At 37.5% G+C, this 18,228-nt stretch overlaps 3 protein-coding genes and 1 non-coding gene across 5 annotated transcripts in view; 2 read left to right on the top strand and 2 right to left on the bottom strand.

Annotated features, from left to right (window-relative positions):
* The first annotated feature begins 302 nt into the window (after positions 1 to 302).
* TRNAC-GCA (transfer RNA cysteine (anticodon GCA)) lies at positions 303 to 374 on the top strand. The gene has a single exon. It is a non-coding gene; the product is annotated as a tRNA-Cys (tRNA).
* A 2,395-nt stretch (positions 375 to 2,769) lies between these two features.
* Positions 2,770 to 15,270, top strand: LOC136408502 (uncharacterized). 2 transcript variants are annotated; one of them, XM_066389496.1, is made up of 6 exons: positions 2,770 to 3,097; positions 3,709 to 3,788; positions 7,412 to 9,617; positions 10,656 to 10,783; positions 11,065 to 11,191; positions 14,379 to 15,270. In XM_066389496.1, exons 2-5 carry the CDS (start codon positions 3,774 to 3,776, stop codon positions 11,167 to 11,169), a joined length of 2,454 nt encoding a protein of 817 aa, XP_066245593.1. In that variant the 5' UTR covers positions 2,770 to 3,097; positions 3,709 to 3,773; the 3' UTR covers positions 11,170 to 11,191; positions 14,379 to 15,270. The 2 variants fall into 2 exon arrangements, with proteins under 2 accessions (XP_066245593.1, XP_066245594.1); XM_066389497.1 differs by having other exon boundaries at positions 3,676 to 3,788.
* On the bottom strand, positions 11,197 to 14,466 carry LOC136408505 (kielin/chordin-like protein). Its single transcript, XM_066389506.1, has 6 exons — positions 14,328 to 14,466; positions 13,186 to 13,336; positions 12,945 to 13,137; positions 11,928 to 12,115; positions 11,685 to 11,866; positions 11,197 to 11,628 (listed from the first exon to the last, which is right to left on the bottom strand). Exons 1-6 carry the CDS (start codon positions 14,328 to 14,330, stop codon positions 11,515 to 11,517), a joined length of 831 nt encoding a protein of 276 aa, XP_066245603.1. The 5' UTR covers positions 14,331 to 14,466; the 3' UTR covers positions 11,197 to 11,514.
* A 1,119-nt stretch (positions 15,271 to 16,389) lies between the features above and the next one.
* Trpgamma (Transient receptor potential cation channel gamma) overlaps positions 16,390 to 18,228 on the bottom strand; it is a 28,704-nt gene continuing 26,865 nt past the window's right edge. The window contains exon 22 of the mRNA XM_066389507.1: positions 16,390 to 18,196. Coding sequence (XP_066245604.1) covers positions 18,000 to 18,196 — 197 coding nt within the window. The 3' untranslated portion in view covers positions 16,390 to 17,999. The remainder of the gene's footprint in view (positions 18,197 to 18,228) is intronic.

Here is an 18,228-nt window from a genome sequence, read left to right as displayed (position 1 = left end):
GATAAGTCTGTTCTTTTTTTCTGCTACATGCTGACGTATAAATGAGAAAGAGGGCATGCTATTCCCTACAATAATGAAATACTGTTTGATGAAGTTATGCAACCAGATTAACGCACATTAAAATTTGTTGCAAATTTTTAGAATTCTGTCCAATATAAGTTATTGTACTCTGCTTAGAAATGGCGTAGATAAATTTTTCTTTATTTTATTTATTTTGATGATATTTGTTATTATTTTAATTATTTCTAAATTGATTAAGGTTTATAAGGTGAGGTATGGCATGAAAACAATGCCGAAGTATTGGGGGTATAGCTCAGTGGTAGAGCATTCGACTGCAGATCGAGAGGTCCCCGGTTCAAACCCGGGTGCCCCCTCTATTTTTTTATTTTTATTAACAATTTAAATTAAATAAAACACTCATTGAATTAACATAAAACATTATTTAATATATTGTGCTTAATAAAAATTGTAATGACACGTCCCTCTGATCTACTCGTCAAGACTCCCTCGTATAACGAATTAATTGATTTTTAAATGTAGTAAACAAAGATACACACTATTTCCCTGATTAATTTAAATTATAAACAAACTTAAAATAACTGCTTCAGATCTTTGTAGATACATGAATTTTACTTTAGTTTTTAGTATATAACTGACGGTTCGCACTAGCTTTACGTTCAATATTTAGCATTTTTTTCAGCATTAAAACTGAGCAAAAATGAATTTCATTTTCTTTTATTTTGCAAAAATGATCTTCCTTTATTCATTGGTGAGTGTTCAACATTTATGTTATTTACAATTCATTGTAATGACTATTATTTTAGATAGGCAGCCTGAATTCCAAAGTAATAATTTGCTCTAAAAAGTCCTTTACCTGTTATGATGAGAACAGGTTTTATGTATGCATCGAAGATGCTCATGGCAACCGTTTAATCCAAGGGTGGGTTTTAAATGGGGACGAAATTATCCCTATTGCTGGATCTGTTTTAGGTATCTTCGCAGCTGTCCTGTAGGACTATTTTGCGATGACCACAACGAGTTTGAATGCGAAGAAGATCTTTCTAAAGAATTCTTGACTGAAGGGATAAATAATTTCAAATTTAGCGGCAACGAAGGACGAAAGCGAATAATTGACGATTAACTTTTAAAGGTTTTTTTTATATGAAAGATAATAAAATTATCCTCACGATGCTGCGAGAGATGAACTGATAATAATATAATTTAAACGGCGTTCCTTTTTGGGATTTTTGGGTCAATAGTACTGCCGAACGAAAATAAGTCTGGTAATTAACTCTCCAAAACACGACGCACTTCCTTGATTGAAAATTTCACTACTTTACCCACATGTCCGACAAACGCATTACATCTGTTATCGATGGAGAAAAATGAATTGAATACTAATTAAATTGTTTTATCTGGGTCTAGGTAAAGGCACATTCAAGCTCACTTTTCCAGAGGTGAAATAATTTTTTCGCACTTGGGATGGAAGTAACGGCTAATACTGGAGTGTAATGAAAAATTTTATTGCCCAACCGAAACGGTAAAAGCGTAAAAATTCATATACGCATTCTCTGACTGACGATTTCAATAATTCACTCAAAAAACAAATAGATTTTATGGTTTTAGAAAACGAACACGTACGTACTGACACAGAATATTTATTCCGGTTTTATTCAAATATGTGATCCTCATAAAAGTAATTGGGAAATCTACATGTGTAAGCAAATGTGCTGATGACCAGACGTTTCATTTCACTTTTCGTGTAACAAAACTTGGAATGTTGAGAACTCGATTGTAAAATGGGCTTTTGTAGTGGACAACCTTTGGAACCACAAACGTAAGTCGGAAAAATCTAAACAAAATGGTCGAAAGTCAGCATCTACGTTTGATGACGTCAAAATCGATAGTGCGGCTTTTTTCGGGAGGGCCTTAACTGTAGCTTCGACAGATGTCAAATTTGGCAGATGTTTTTTGGCAGTATGGCGGAAAGAATTTGAATTTTTGTGAATTTTCCGAAGAAAAATCGTGATTTAAGTGTATTTTTAGTGATTTATATGCGAAATAATCAAATTTCCAGTAAGTAACTTAGCGGGAAATTACTGGAGTAGCAACGGTATAGAGTGATGTAGACAACGATTTTTAAATTGGCAATCTTGGAGCATTATGACAAAAAAAAAATCTATGGTTAAAAGGGGGCTTCTAAGAAGAGTGTTTCCTTTGCTTCGAGCTTCAATTTTATCATGGCTCTGATTCTAATACAATCATGTAAAGGCGCGAATGAATTTACCAATCAGCACCGCCAATTGAATATTTTGATAAAAAAGACTAAAGCACAAATCATAAACGTGCCTGAATCCTTTTGCTGGGCCTCTTTTACCATCCCATCATACTGTCGATCGGGAGTAAAGGCATTTTGCCATTTGAGTCATTACAGACATCGGACGAGTAGGTAGACAAGCACGTATCGTTAACTGTAAGGGGGATTGAAATTGATCAAATGTAATTGTAATAAATATCAGGTTCAAAGTTTGAAAACTCCATTTAAAAGCTGTTTTAATTGGCAATAAAATGGTCCTTACCATTCTAGTCTCATAAATATCGAAGAGCCTACGGAAACAACTAATGTCACTTTCCGCATACCAGACAGAAAAGTGAATTCGTCTCCATAAACATACAAATGAGTTTCCTTATCGTCGCACACATGCCGGTACCAAATTCAGAGCAAGTACCCCCCGGAAGGTTCGATATAAAACCGCTCTCCACATTTTTCCACGGCCCATTAGAAATCAAATCTAGACCTGTTTAGGTCTATTACCCGTTGTAGCGCTTCTTCAGGGGCTTTGGGGGAATACCAGCAAAACGCCATCGAAAGCTCGCGTCGCACTTGTTTTTGGTTCTTCATGTAGGTATACCGGCGGACGCGGTACCTACTCATCTTCTTCACGGTGCTTTCGCTCAAATTGAGTGTTAAAGTTGAAGGCTGCCACGGACTTTGCCATTGAATTGTGAAGAACTCGGTTGGGGCTCCGTTGAGTTGTTCTGCGGTATCGGTGTGGATTGGTGCTTGTTTTAACGTGTGCATGGATTAATTCTGGTGGTGAGTACTTTATGATGAACGGAGCCTCAATGAAATAGTTCTGTCACATCCTTTGTATCTTTGCTATTACCGTCATGTGGGGAAAACTGTGTTTGGAAGGTAGTGTAAATACCTATTTACTCCAGTTTGAGTAGAACCATACATGGAAATTGAACACGTTTCTTTGATTAAATTCTTTAATTTGTTTGAACTTTCATAAAAGATTCTCTCAAAGACTTATTTTTTTAAAATTTATTTTATTATTTAATTTTTTAATTATTTTATAACCGTAATAGTCGGGTTCTTAGGTATGCTGCTTAGTAAAGTTTTAACAAATTGTACATGCTGTGTGTAAACTGTAATTCTTAATTGGCAAAAGTGTCAAGAATGATTAATTTATTTCCCTTTCGCCTTTTTAACCGTTGATAAACATTTAATCGACGTCCACTAGTTTTTCTCTCTATCTAATGAACTTTCTATATATATCATTAAAGTGGATATGGTAATTATCGTTTGATTGGGCGCCTACATGTAGCAGAGGACATTATACGGTGGCAAATGCTCCAAAATCAAAACGAAAAAATGTTCCACGAATTCAGCGTTCACAAACTTAAGAAAGGAAATTGTTGCAGGTCCATCTTCCACCAGGAAAGAATTATCGTTGATTAACAATGCCGAAGAGATAGAAACGCACAATATGACTAGATATAGGGTAAGTAGCCAATTTCTTCGTCTTTAACGAGGTCGTATTATGCTCGCAGCTATAAGTGGTGATATGTGGCTCTACGATTGTTTATTTTGCGAATATAATGTTGTAGTAATTAACTCCTAAAAAAACTCTGTCATTATTGTCATCCGACCGAAAGGAAACTTAAATAGTGTTATTTAGAAATCACAATTATGGTTACGTACGTGCCGATTCGTCCCAAAGGGAAATCGCCTTTTGTGGGTTACAGACGTCCACTTACCATCCCGCAGAATTTCAACCGAATCGATATACTGTTTGAATAATAATTTATGATTTTTCATTTATTGCATCTTTATTGCGGTAAGTGAAATCTAGTGACAACGCTTACATATTCATAGAAACGCGAAATTTAAGTACGTGTCTGCGTTTGACCGTTGAGCTTCGTTGGCTTGATGATAAGAGCGTTTTAATTTTAGACACTACGGAAATATGTAGGGTTTGTTTTGAGAAAGAGGATAAAGGTCACTTCTACAGGTCCTAAAATCGGACGATATTGCGGGTTTCTTCTAAGGTATTGCGATCACTTTGCTTCATATACAGGGCGTCGGAAAAACATTGCTTTATAACCGAATATTGAAACTACAAAGCTAAATTCGGTGCATTACGTCACTCATAAAAAAAAACAATTAAATAAGGTGTTGAAAAAGCTCTCCCCCTGCAAAAATGCAGGCCTTGGCCCTTTTTCACATATCATCTCGCACTCTTTAAAAAACTCCTGGTGCATTTTTTTACTGTATTAAACGAATTAATTATGCGATTTTCCACTTCTCGATTGTTGCGTTTTATTTTTTTTTCCGTGAAACCGGTTAACGTTATGAGCAATATTCAATAGATCTTGTTTTGACAGAAATATGGAGTATTCAGAAAATTATTTTTATTTAAAAAAAAGTAGTGTATCATATTTGTCGTTTAAAATGCTCAGGGTCGTATCAGCGTGAACGCCACTGGTAAAAAGAAAAACGTTGCCCTTTTAAAATATGCGTCTTTACAGGGTGTTTCTTAATGGATGGTAAAAATGAAACGGTTGAATCAAAGCTTATTTTAAGATGAACACTTCATATAAAGGCATGTCCTAAATTGCTTCCATTTTGACTTACAGGGCGTTGAAGTTTAATTTTTTTTTCAATTTTCATTAATTTTTCTTTTATTTTTAGAAATAATTAACTTAAAATCGATAGTAATACTCACGCACAGATTCGCCTCCTGAATTTTTGATACACTATTATGAAACACCATGTGTACGAAAATTCTATTAATCCATAGAAGAACAGTAATTTATCGTCATTGCCACTATACTCTCGCCTTTACGAGTTTAAACTGGTAAAACAAGGAGTTCCATTATGGCTAGGCGAGAGGAATGAAGTTCCAGAAAGTGTGTTGTTCAAAAAAACAGTTTAGTTAATCCCAATTATGTATTTAGAACTTTTCCGACGGTCCTTAAGGCGCTTATGGTTTTTTTAGAGCACCGACAAAGCTATTTGCTCTAAATTCCAATCAAATAGATTTAATAGCGGCTTTCAGGTTTAAAAAATTGACTCCTTAAAGCGTTTTGGTTTTTTTTCTATTTCTATTTATTTTAAAAAAAAGTTCTATTGTCAGTCGATTCAGAAGTATATAAAAAAAAGATATTTTCATTGCTCGATGGGAAAACGCAGATTCTAATAAGCATCGAGCTACGATGACGAAGAGCAATCTTTAGGTTCACTTAACACGACCAATTCACTTGTGGTTAAGATCGCAGTTGATCTTTTTAAAATTCGAACGTTACTGCAACTGGTTGTTAATCGATTTTTTAATTGTAAATCTTTATTTTCATTTGAACGAATTTTTATTAATTGAATAAAGTGTGTACTGAGTCACTTGACCTTTCAGCTTTTATTCAAAACTATTAAAATTGATTAGATGCAAGGAGGTCTTATGACATAAATCACTGTTAATAGTGCGCGATGATGATCACTCATAAAGCTGTGTTAAATCTCATAATGAAATTGGTTTCTCTTAGACTTATCCAGCTGTTTTATAGGTAGCGTTAAAATCCACGACGAAGGCACTTCAACACATAACCAGAATAAAACTTTCATGAAGCCAATTGCATTTAAATTTAGTAAACGAAAGTAGTGCCTCTTCAGCATGATGTTATTCCCAATTTTCACACATCTGTAACACAGTTTAATTCCATTCTTGATCTAGCCGATTACATTAAAAGCACGATTTTGGATCGGACTAATGCACTCCTTCAGAGGCCACAACAGGAGATGGAAATTGTCGCCATAGGTTTTGTTAGTACTTAATATGTTTAATTAAATTTCTCCTTTAAATTATAAAGTAAACCTGCTAATCAGAATTCAGTTACAAGTTACTTTAAGATTTTTTGTCTCGTTCACGTAAGTTTTTGCTCGAGTCACGAAGGTTTAGCTTAAGTAAGTAAGAGATTCATGTTTATTGTCGGTCATTTTCGATGCCTGTAATAGGTGGCGAACGGAGCGCCTCTAATGATATTGAAGTATAGGAAGAAATCTTCGTCTACGCTCGAGCTCATGAAGGTTACAATAACTTATCTAATTAGTCTTAATATAGAGCACCTGCGGTAGACTAATAACATGTATGAAATCGCTACGGCGGCAAGCTACAGTTATAAAAATGGCTAAAATAAATTTTAGATTCCGTTAGGTTACGCACCACATTGCTCTTCCGATACCCACTTACATGCAGAAGTAGTTTTCTTAATTTTGTCGCCAAAAATAATGGCATGACTTTTACTTTCCACAAGGAATTCAAGGTACAAGGTAGAGAAACACCGGAAATTTGCGATTACATGCATTAAACGGCAGATTCTCTTTTCTTCGGCATCTGATGGCATTTCCTTTCAAGCTCATTATCTAGAATGGAAGCTTGTTATCGTTGTGCTACGTGATGACACGCAATAGTTATACACCGAAGGAAAACAATTTAGAATTTTCCACCGTTTTATTGTATAATTTCCTCAGTGCAAGAGATTCGGTTTTAAACCACCTTGGTTTTTCATGACCATAGATCAACATTGATTCCCACCAATTTCACTTTTCTTCGGTTGGAAAACAGATTATTAGTCTACCTACAGAACAATGCTTAAAGTCTGTAAAGAGTCGTTTCGCACGCTCCGCGCGAAAGGCAAATTCATGAACTTGCACAATTCATTAGCTTCCTATCTGATTTAATTACACGCAACCTAAATAATGCTTAATTGATACCCCAATTTATTTTTCCAATTTCCTCATCGGTAACATGGCGGATTGCAACTTTGTCACCGATTGGAAATTCTTTACGAGCCTCCTCGGTAGAGACTTATACACACATTTATCAGCCGAAGACAAGATCGTGCTTGAAACAAAAGCCCGATAGAATAAAGATGAAGATAAATGAAACTTTCTTCTCGGAAATTGCGAAGATGGGAACAGTATGAGAACGCATTCGCGGCACTTTAAATTTAAGGTCAAGATCAAGAGAAGCAGCCGCGAAGATAAGGAAGATTATTATATTATACAAAAACGTCAGCTGCTCGTGTAAATTAACTTGTAAGTGAACCGATTTCAATTTTTCTGTTACAGGTTTCCTTTCCGTTGCTTATCTGCATCGGTTTGTCGGTGGTCGATCTTGCCCAGGCTGAAGAAAAACCAGTTCAGAAGTCGCCCGTCAAAAGTGACAAGTTCATCGAAGCTTTGACTAAATTGTTGGGTGACTCTCAAACGTCTGATAGACTCGACTTAACCGCCTCTGCAAGTGAGAAGAGAGAAGCCAAATATCTACCTCTCCCTGATAGTTTTCAAGGTTGTTATGATTGCAATACTGAGCCCTGGATTCCAATCATAGGCAGAAGCCTGCACTTTCCTCTTCAATCTGGCCATAATTCGTTCAACGTTCCACACTTTAGGGAAAAGCTCCCCCCAAATAACCACCAGAAATTCCCTACTCTCTATCATCCTCCGATCGATCAATACGGAGCTCCGCAAGCCAGTTTCAACTTTCCCCCTATGGGGGAAGTTGTGGATTTCATGCTGCCGCCTCGATTTAAACCATTTCCTCTATCACCCAATTTTTACGGCCCCCCGAAACCGGTATACGGTCCTCCAAGAACGAACTTCAGCCCTCCCCCTTTGAGCTACGATATTCCTCCGCCTCCACCTCCATCCCATAACTATGGGCCTCCTGTGACGCACCTAAATCGATTGCCTCAAGAGATTCATCCTCCAGTGCCTGTGAGGGCCATAAATGCCCTTCCATTGGAGAGTAATTTGCCTCCGGCTCAACCTAGTGATAGTTACGGAAGGCCTTTGGGAGGGGAGAGTTATAGTGACTTGGTAACTGATAATTATGGGGCCCCTATCGCTAATACGCATCATCATGCGGATCCCATTACTTTGGGTAGTGATAGTGACTACAGGAATATAATTTTCACCAATTTTGGGTCGCAGTATAACGGGGAAATCCAGAATGGGCTTTATAAGAAGGGTTTGACTGATGTGCAGGTTGTGCCCAGTGTGAGGATTGCGGATTATACTGCCTCCATTGAGCATCCCATTAATGTTATTCAGTCTCCAGTGTTGGATTTGAACGTGGAGGACCAGCAACATTTAGCTGACAAACCTGAGCAGAAGCTCAGCGATAATCCTATAGTAGTAGACGATACGTTTACTAGCTCTAGTGACATCAATAGTACCTACTCTTCATCGGAGATTCCAGCCAAGAGACACAATGATAAATATTTGAGTTCAGAGACTTTTGATAACAACATAGAAAGTGAACTAATACAAAAGTTGCTGCTAGAGCACAATTTTATCCCCCAGGACCAAATTGTGGACATTCAAAAGGGCACTATCAATCCCAAGAAAATTCAGGGTGATTTTAATTCTGCGACTGCTGAACCCACCACTGATGTGCTAGCGAGCCAAAAGCCCCAACCCCAATCCACATGGCTCTCTTCAGTGAACGGTAGCTTTGCCCCTCCAAGGAAACAGATTATTGTGCCTTACTTGAGAGCCCCTGCCGGGAATGGTTACCAGAAATCTTCAACTGCAATTTATAATAAAGAATATACCACTTTGGCCCCAGTTTTTGTGCCTCCTCCCATAACAACCGAAGCCTATAGTTGGTGGCCGCGGCTTGTGGAAGATTTGCGAAATGCGGAGACGCAAAAGGAGCCAGCTCATGGTTTCCAGAAGTCGACAACTGAGGTGATTAACATTAAAGAGTTTCTTGCGAAGCAGAAGCCGGCGTTCGACGTTGCGTCCCTGCAGAAGAATATCGATCAATGGACACAGCAGGCCTATTTGAATTTGCGCCAAGGGGTAACGCACGCAAAGAAAATCCCTAGAGAATATTTCACCACGACCCCTCCAGGGTATACGGAAACCGTCAATGACATCCTGGCTTCTAATAGTAACCAAAAGGAGTATATCAGCAAGGAAATCCAGGAGAATTTAATTTCCCGCGACGATGATTCAACCACCGCAAAACCCTCCACCAGTGTACGATTTATAGTGCGTCATCCTTCGAAATCCTCCTGGGACCAAAGTAAGGTGACTTTACGGAACTCCACCCATGAGAAAGTTTACTTGGTAACGCCTCAAAGCTACGTGAGACATCTCACCAGCACCCCGGCTACAGCGTACAGCATGGCACCAAAAATCCAGAACGGGAAGGTGACGAACGCGACTACAATGACGAGGATCGATGTTAGGATCGAGCCTTCTAGTGAGGAGGTCGAGAAGAAGCTAAAGCCCATTAAGGTAGTTTACAGCGAATGGCCGCACATAAGTGAGTATTTGTTCTAGAAGATCCGATAGTAGTAGTAGATGATAGGCTGAAAGTATAAGTTTGGCAATGTGGTTGAGGCAATATGGCAACGTGGATCTTGGATCAGAGTTATGCAGCCACTTATACTTCTTTATAGATCTTGTAATGTGAGAGTAAGAATGAAACGTTGGGCGACGTTGATTGATTAAAAAACTTCATTCGCCGATTTAGTTAGGACAAATGTTTCATTGTCAGTCTCACGTGTTCAGTTAAGCCCCAGGACTTGTAAGGATGGTTTCACTAATTCAGAATTAGTTAGGATTTGTTTTGGCATCATTTAAAGTCGCTTTGTGCTTGGCCAACCGTGTTGGGAATACGCTTCCACTGCTTTGTTCGATCGAAAATGCAGTCTTTTCCGATAAAACCGGCAAAAGCATCTGGAATTTAACCTTCGGGCCCCTTTTTTCTATCAATGCTAGTTAAACACTCATCTACTTCATCATTTTTTTTTAGCTAAATAGCTTGCTCTTCCTGAGACAAAAAACTCGCTTGATCAAATGCATTAAAAAAATACCTCAAGTAACCGCCCTTTTCAAACTCACCATAATTTTATTTTAGAAATAAACCCTGTTGCTCATCAACCCCTGAGAATTTCCCGGAGAAGGCTTTTTTAAAATCCTCAAAACTGTGAACCCCTTAAAACAGACAAAAAGAGATCATTTATACTCTTCAGCCACACGGGCTTCGCCAAACATTCTTTAAATTCTTTTGAGAAATGCCACGGAGTGTACTTTCCCATTCGAATAAACTTGCGGTTTTTAGTGCATTGTTATGAAATTCATCAATCTGATGTTGGTGCTGAATGGTATGTTCTTGCATTATCCGTTGTTGATTCTCCAAAAGTCTGGTCGAAGACATTCTTATAGGCAAAGTTTCGGGCATGTTTTATTTGGTGTTAAATGTTCCGCTAACTCGTGAGAAAAGCATACGAAATAGAGGTTGAACCCATTTACTGTTTTTTAACAAATTTTCCCACCTTAACAATAAACAATTTTCCAGTAAATAACCTGGAAACGACCACAACCCTCAAACCTACCACGAGACACCCCTTATTCGGCCTCATGGACATGGCCCCCTACACGGCGCCTCCAAATACCACCGTGGAAACTCTTGGGGGGCACTCTAAGGTAAGACGCATTTGGTTGCAGGCGAGAAAGTCATTTAAAACAGAGATTTTACTGGGCAAATCTTAAAAACAAAGTCGTTTTTAATTATTGCCGGGTGTGATAGAACACGCTTAGAAAGAGAAACTGCCGCTTCTCTAGGAAATTATTAAGGTTTCAGTACCGTGGGAAGTACTCGATTCGTGTGATGATGTTTATTGTAAACGCTTAGGCTTAGAGAACCACCACTGTAGTTTGCTTCAATTATGTAAATGGTAATTATTTCAATGGTCGGTAATTTTCAGGTTGTCAGTGTGGGTACCTCTCCGATTGTTAGGTCTGCCAGTACCACTCCGCTGCCCAATGGGGACGTCAATGACACTGTGAGGATTCCTGCCTCAGCGTCATGAGGGGAAGCTCAGTCTCAAGCAAGTAAGTGTGTATATTAAGTACTTTTATTCAAATACGATAAATTAAACCTTAAAAATATCTATCCAAATACATGATATTATCAATTTTATTACGTACATAATAATACGGGTTCGTTGGCTATCTATAATATCACATGTCTAGTTTTTTGGCCCTTCTGGCAACGTGCTCCTCGACTGAGGTCCAACATTACCAGCCGCCAAAGAAACATTTTTCTTCACAGTCAACTTCGAACGGGCTTATTAACTAAACAATGGTACTTAGTTCCCTCCACGATATTATAATGGTATAATGTAAAAAATTGAGTGTTAAAAAAAGAGGGGCGCTTATTGCAGTAATGGTTTCTGAAATTCTGGAGTTAGATTTGAGGATATCTCCGCGCAGTTCCATAGTCTCTGGTGGCTAACGTAGGGGAGAACTTTGGCCACTTGCATCGACCCCTGTTCAATTAAATTAACACTGAGGTTTGTGAGAATTTACTAAATTGTTTATATACCAAAAATTTCTTCTTCCTGCCTGGTTCCTGTCTGAAGTACACTAAAGCATCTCTGGGTACTCCCACTTGAAAGTGCGATGTTTTCCTGCTGGGGATAGGTTCGAATAAACTAGGGGCGCAATCCAAGTCCAGACGGATGAGGTCCTCTTGAAAATCCATAGAGAGCGAAAGCCATATCCAAGCTAAGCTCCGAAATGTTATACCTCTACAAACGTGAAACAGCAACGGTAATAATTAATTTACCAGCTAAAGGGGATTTTCTGTGGTGCCTCGGCAAGCTCCAGTCGATCTGATTCAATTTGTTCGAGTTGCGAAGTCGGTATTTTAGCGTCAAAACCCCGGTCCTGGAATTCGAGGTCAGCTGAAACCACGGGGTTAACCGCCCGGGGGAATGCAGGGAGAGCAACGTGCCTAAATTGTTTCTTTGTTGCCTAGAAATACGTGTCTGATAATCCTTAATTTCGTAGGTATCTAAATATCCTGTAACTAAGGTCTAATGCTATAAAATTCGACATTAATTTAGAAATGAAATATCTCTACACCCAGAATTAGCATTTAGCTGACGTCATGATCCCTAATGATAATTTCGATTGTTCTGCACAGATGGCGCGATATTAAGACAAGCGGCGGAAGTCGGCCATTTTATCCCATGTATTTCAATTTTTTTCTACCAGCGAAATGTCATAATTTACTATTCAGCGGTTTTGGGGTATTTTTAATTAATTTCTAGTAAGAAAATGACGAAATTGGTTGCCAAATAGGCGTAAATGCTAGGTAAGTATGCAGTTACTATTATTGTGAGATATTTTGAAGAGAAAAATTAACGTTTTCATGAATGGGTAAAGTATGATGTACGTCTGACTGTACAACACTCGACCGCACTACGCGTAACAAAATATACAAGGGCGAATTCAGAAGTTTAGTCAATCTTGTGACTTTTTAAGCAGAATTTAGATTTTAAAAATGTTTGTAGGTTTTCAAATTTGTTCATTATCTATCATTCATACGGTTTACTTTTAACTCTCAAATGATTTTTTAATAATATTTATGCAAATGTTTGACATATTACGTTTGTTTATTTGTGCAACTCTCCTCGTAACTTTCGTCACTGACGTCACAGTGACGTGAAATAGGACACGCAGAGGGAAAAGTTATTGCCTTTTACGTAGTAGAAGAGTTTTCAAAATATCGTTCCACCGTATTATCCGTATTCGTATAATTACAAAAGTTTTCCGTTTTGCTTCTAGCAAAGTTCCTTACCTATATAAGAATACCACAGTGAACCCCCTGCTGTTATTCATGGCCTCTGCCACTGTGCTGGAATGTGTCAAAGGCCCATTTCCATAAGTCACCCGAAATTTATACGCTGGAAACTTGCGAATGGGTCCTTCGACCAGGGATACTCCCGGGTCCTTGTAGGTCACGTTAATTAAATTCAAAATATCCACTTCAACTACGAACAAAAACTTATTGTCATTATCTCGCATAAACATAAACTTACGAGGCATTTCGCTGGCTGGGAGCTTCGGATTTGGATGGCTTTTGGTTTCTGGATGGGCGATCTCGTTTTCTGATGGATTTAGGGGTTGGACAGTGACCAGGAAATGACAATAGGACATCCATAATAAGAGCGGTCTTATGGAGATTCGGCCCTGCAAACGAGATAGATGGCTCAGAGGTTTTCAGATTTATGTGGGACATTAATCACGACGGTTTACGTGGCGATGACAACATGAATAGGATTGGTTATCGATTTATTTTGTTGTAGGACGTTCAAATCAGATCGAACAATATTATTTGAAATACAGAACAATTGGAGAACGACAACAATGTGATTTGTACCTCTAAATCGTCATAAACGATTGAGCGAAAGTCTAAAAAAGATTGCCCAAATTTGTATTCAACATCTGCTTCCATGGCAGAGTTATGGTGAAACTTTTTTGTTTTTGCTTTTGGTAGTCTTTTGGATCTTTTCTGTCTTTGGAAAGGAAAACTTTTCTCTCGCCAAATTAGCTGAATAAAAGTTTATTTAATCAAGATGTCCCACGTGCAAATGCTTGGAATGCCAAATCGTCTACGAGACGGCGTCACCTGCACAAATTTATTGCTTCCAAGGGAAGCGTAATTATATAATTCTGCGGGTTTGAGATCGCTCTTTCGCTTTCTAAATTTCAAATTAAATCTTCAAACGGTCGTTTATTCTTTTAGAGGAAAACAAATCCCCGATCTTTGCCTTCAGCCACGTCCCGAATAAACGCGATTTATTGCGGTGGACTTGAGCAAAAAGACCACAAGCACTTTCTCGTCTGCCGTTTCTTTTGTCCATTAAGCGTATTTTCCAGTTTTCCCGTTTGTGCCGGGAAGCTTTTTTACTCCGAGTGGCCCGTTCTTCCTGCCATTTTGTCACGGAACAAGGACGCCTTTATTAATCTTTTAAGTGGCGAACATACTTGAGTTAGTGTATGCACTACACTTTAAACGTGATCGTTTTATATTGTACGGCTATGATATAGTCGTTGACATGAATAATGCTAGTGTAGAAAAAAATTTAAAAATATGTACGTTCCTATGTGATCTTGTACATGATAATACATAACTCTTTAAGCGCCCATCCCCCTTATATGCAACAAAATCAAAACTTACCATCTTTATATTTTGTTAAAACACAACACTAAATTTTCCCAAAAATTGCAGGAAAACAAGGCAGTCGCGTATCTGAGCAACGATAACTGAATCAAGAGCACATAACGAGGTCCCCTGCAACACGGTTGAATGGCGCTCCTGCAACAAAACAATAATTGCCATACGATTGCACAGTCCGACACTGCCGAAGCTTAAAGCTTAACCTCCTGTCCAAAACTGGCATTAAGCGCAAACTCGAGCCTTATCGATCCTGTAGGCGATTTTCCCTCATGGGCGATAGTCTGGGAGATTTAGGGTTGCATTTAAACGTATTTAGGGGGTGCTGCTGGACAAAAAGGTGAAGGTTTTTTCAGTACAGTTCAATTTTCTAGATATTTATCCTCGTAAATTGCTTATGTACCAATTATTGTGCTTCCGGCTAATAATGTTTGGCACTAAATCTTGATTAGTTATGATATTTCTTTTCGGTGTTAGATCATAGGATTCGTCTCGCTAAAAAGCGATGATGAAACGTTACGTACCAATGCAGTAAGGTTTTGTAGGTTTTACTGCGTAATATCAATAATAGAAGTTGGACATAGTATTTTATTTACTGTAGGTATTTGCTGGTTAACACTATTATTTATTTATACCGTAAAATTAACGTTTGGATTGTGAGTTTTGGTCTGTGGTTCTAGTCATGGCACTCTTTTTTACGCGATATGTGTTTAAGTAGTTTAAGCCAATAATGCGTTCTTTTATATTATAAATAAATGTTAATTTATATACTATTAGAATAGAAAAGATTAATATCTTCTTTATGTGTATAATTCATCGATGGCAAAGGTCAGTGTGTCCCATAAAATAATAACTTCAAGTTAGCCAAAGCCTTTTTCTTGTAATCATATTGTAAAGTTTTCTGTTATAATATTGAATTATTTTTAATATAATACATTTTGCATGTCTAATGTAGTTTTTCTTTAACAAAGTCATCCTTATGGACATCCTGGTGGATGCGCCTTTTATTGCTTCCTGCAAGCAGTGTACTCATATTTTTATAATAAAGATTTCATAATTGTTTATTACATTTATCAACTTAATATTGCGAAACACACCTTAAATACAAAACGAAAATTTGATATTCCAAAAATTATGAAACCATGAAAAAATTGTCAAAGATGATAGTTCTGAAATGTATAAATATTATAACTACACGAATTTTTTCATCGAGAAATGAGTGGCATACATGATAAATTACGAGAAAAAAATTAAATAAAAATTGGGTGCTTCGATTTCAACGAGATTTGGTTAAGCAGTAACCCTTAGGCACGTTGAAAATTTTTTCGCAAAAAATTTTTCCGACAAAATTTGTTTTCAAGGAGACAGTGGCGTACTTGACAATTTAATGCTAAAAAAAAACCAAAAAATAGGGTGAAAATTGAGTGCTCCGATTTCGACGAGATTTGGTTCCGCAGTAGCCCTATGGTACAGCATTGACATGCCGCGGTCAAATCCCGAATCGGACAACTTCGATTTTTTGGGTCAAAAATTTTCATGATGTATAGTCCATGGTATTTTTCGGACCAAAAAATCGAAGTTGTCCGATTCGGGATTTGACCGCGGCATGTCAATGCTGTACCATAGGGCTACTGCGGAACCAAATCTCGTCGAAATCGGAGCACTCAATTTTCACCCTATTTTTTGGTTTTTTTTTAGCATTAAATTGTCAAGTACGCCACTGTCTCCTTGAAAACAAATTTTGTCGGAAAAATTTTTTGCGAAAAAATTTTCAACGTGCCTAAGGGTTACTGCTTAACCAAATCTCGTTGAAATCGGAGCATCCAATTTTTACTTTTTTTACGCAAAATCGCTAAGTGGTAATATTTATGCGTTTCAAAACTATCTTCGGCAACGTATTCATGATTTTATGCATGCAAGCATCTAAGCTTCTGGATGAAAAATGTAGTACACTCTTTGCAAAAAAATCAGTAACCATCAACTTGCCTCTCGCTTTCATCGAATACGAAGTAGAGGCGTGTTACTAATTATACCGCCAATGCCTCAAATGAATAAAAAAAACACATTTAATTTTTAACGTGTATTTATTAAAAATCTTAAGTATATACTTAATTTAAAATATTTCTTATTTATACTTAAACCTTAGGAAGCCTCGATAGGAGTTTAACAGAGATTATCACCAAGAAAAGCAATAATAATTAAAAAAGCCTTTGGACCCGTCTAACTATTGCATGAAGTGGATAAAATAAACTTAAATTTCCCAAAATAGAAACTGACAAGTCAGTTACTACTCGTTTACAAAAATTGTGTTTTAAATGCCTTTTGCTGGCGAAACAAATTGGCAAAATTATTTAACTAACTTATCATTACAAAAGATTACGTTAGTCGGAATAGTAATTGTCCTTTTGGTGGTTCATGTGTAAAGAGGACGAAAATTACACTTTTATTAAACCTTAATAAGTATAACGAATCCTATTTGTGGTGTTTACATAATATTCTATTTTCGTACATATTTACGTTTATTAAAAAGTTTCCTATTTTTATTACCTAAATTTGGTGGATTTCAAGTTCTGTATCACGTGTCGAAAAATACACTACATTTGTGGTACAAAGTACGGCTACGAAGTCGGGTACACATGGCGGATATTGGTATATCGTATGTTTCTAGTAAAAGATACGTTCAAGACTTAACTGAAAGTAACTTATAAAGGCACGATATATTTGGAGGCACTTTTGTGCAATTATTTGAATACATTCGTTTGGAAAAGTTCCATGTCCTTTTCCCGAGTTTTAAAGCTGTGATCCAAGGAAATTACTTTCTTTCGCCTACATCTGCCGTAGACATTATCAAAGGCAAGGAACAAATGGACAAAATAATCTCCCGTTCTCACATACGGTATAAATACTATGGAGACATTTGGCCGACCATAAAAGCCTTAACAGTCTGCGTTTACGGGGAGGACACTGATTCGATAAACAAAAATTATTTTTTATCAAAAAGTTTGCACGATCTCCAGTAAGTTGAAAGACAACACGTGTGCAAGCAGAGCACGGAGGCCTTTTTCAGTTTAAGTTGTATAAAAACATATTTAAAAAGAGTTTCATGGATGCTAATCACACTTCATCCGCATACTTCTAATAATCTCTGCTTTTGATAACGCCCACCACAGATGCGGAGAACATGTTAAGAAGGAATTTTCTTGGCGGATCTTTCCTGGCGAAGGCGGCAAAACCCGGAAAATATTTGAGAATATATTTTGGCCGGCTGTAATAACATAAGGGTAAGTCACAGACTTACTCTTCGAGTAAACCCATTAAAATGCATTGATGTGAAAATTTTGCCCAAAATTGCCTCATAAAGTGTAGATCTTACGTTCTATTCTATAAAATATTGTTACCAATTTGATTCAATAGTTTTATATTATGTATTTTCATCTGTTGCTCTGTCACTTACCCTACTAAAAACTTAAATTTTCTCATGCATCGAAAGTACCAGAGACTTTACTTTAATGCTTACACTGAAGGCCCCGATTTGACTTCACGTACATATAAAAATTACCTAAAATTCTCTATCATAAAAGTGAGTTATTTTTGCTCATATGAGCTTCTAACTACTCATAATAGCAGTTCGATTTAAATCCAAATTGGTGTCATTAGTTTCCAGTAAGGATCCAACTACAGCCACCCTGCATTATTGTGTCCTCCCAACGGTATAACTCCGGGCAGTTTCGTTAGCAGCTGCGAACCGTTCTTAAACTCCTCGTCCGGAGTTTGAGTGGACCCCGTGGCCGGATTACTAGAAGAAGACGTATGCAACAACGGCTCCCTCGAGGAGTCGTTTTCGGCGGGGATAGTTGTCGCTGTAACGCTGTCTTCTAGGCAAAAGAAATGTTCAAACAGAAAC

Source organism: Euwallacea similis, chromosome 4 (genome assembly GCF_039881205.1).
Source record: "Euwallacea similis isolate ESF13 chromosome 4, ESF131.1, whole genome shotgun sequence".
Classification (NCBI taxonomy): Eukaryota; Metazoa; Arthropoda; class Insecta; order Coleoptera; family Curculionidae; genus Euwallacea; species Euwallacea similis.
The sequence above is the reverse complement of the archived record's forward strand: the minus strand, read 5'-3'. Positions and strand labels throughout refer to the sequence as shown.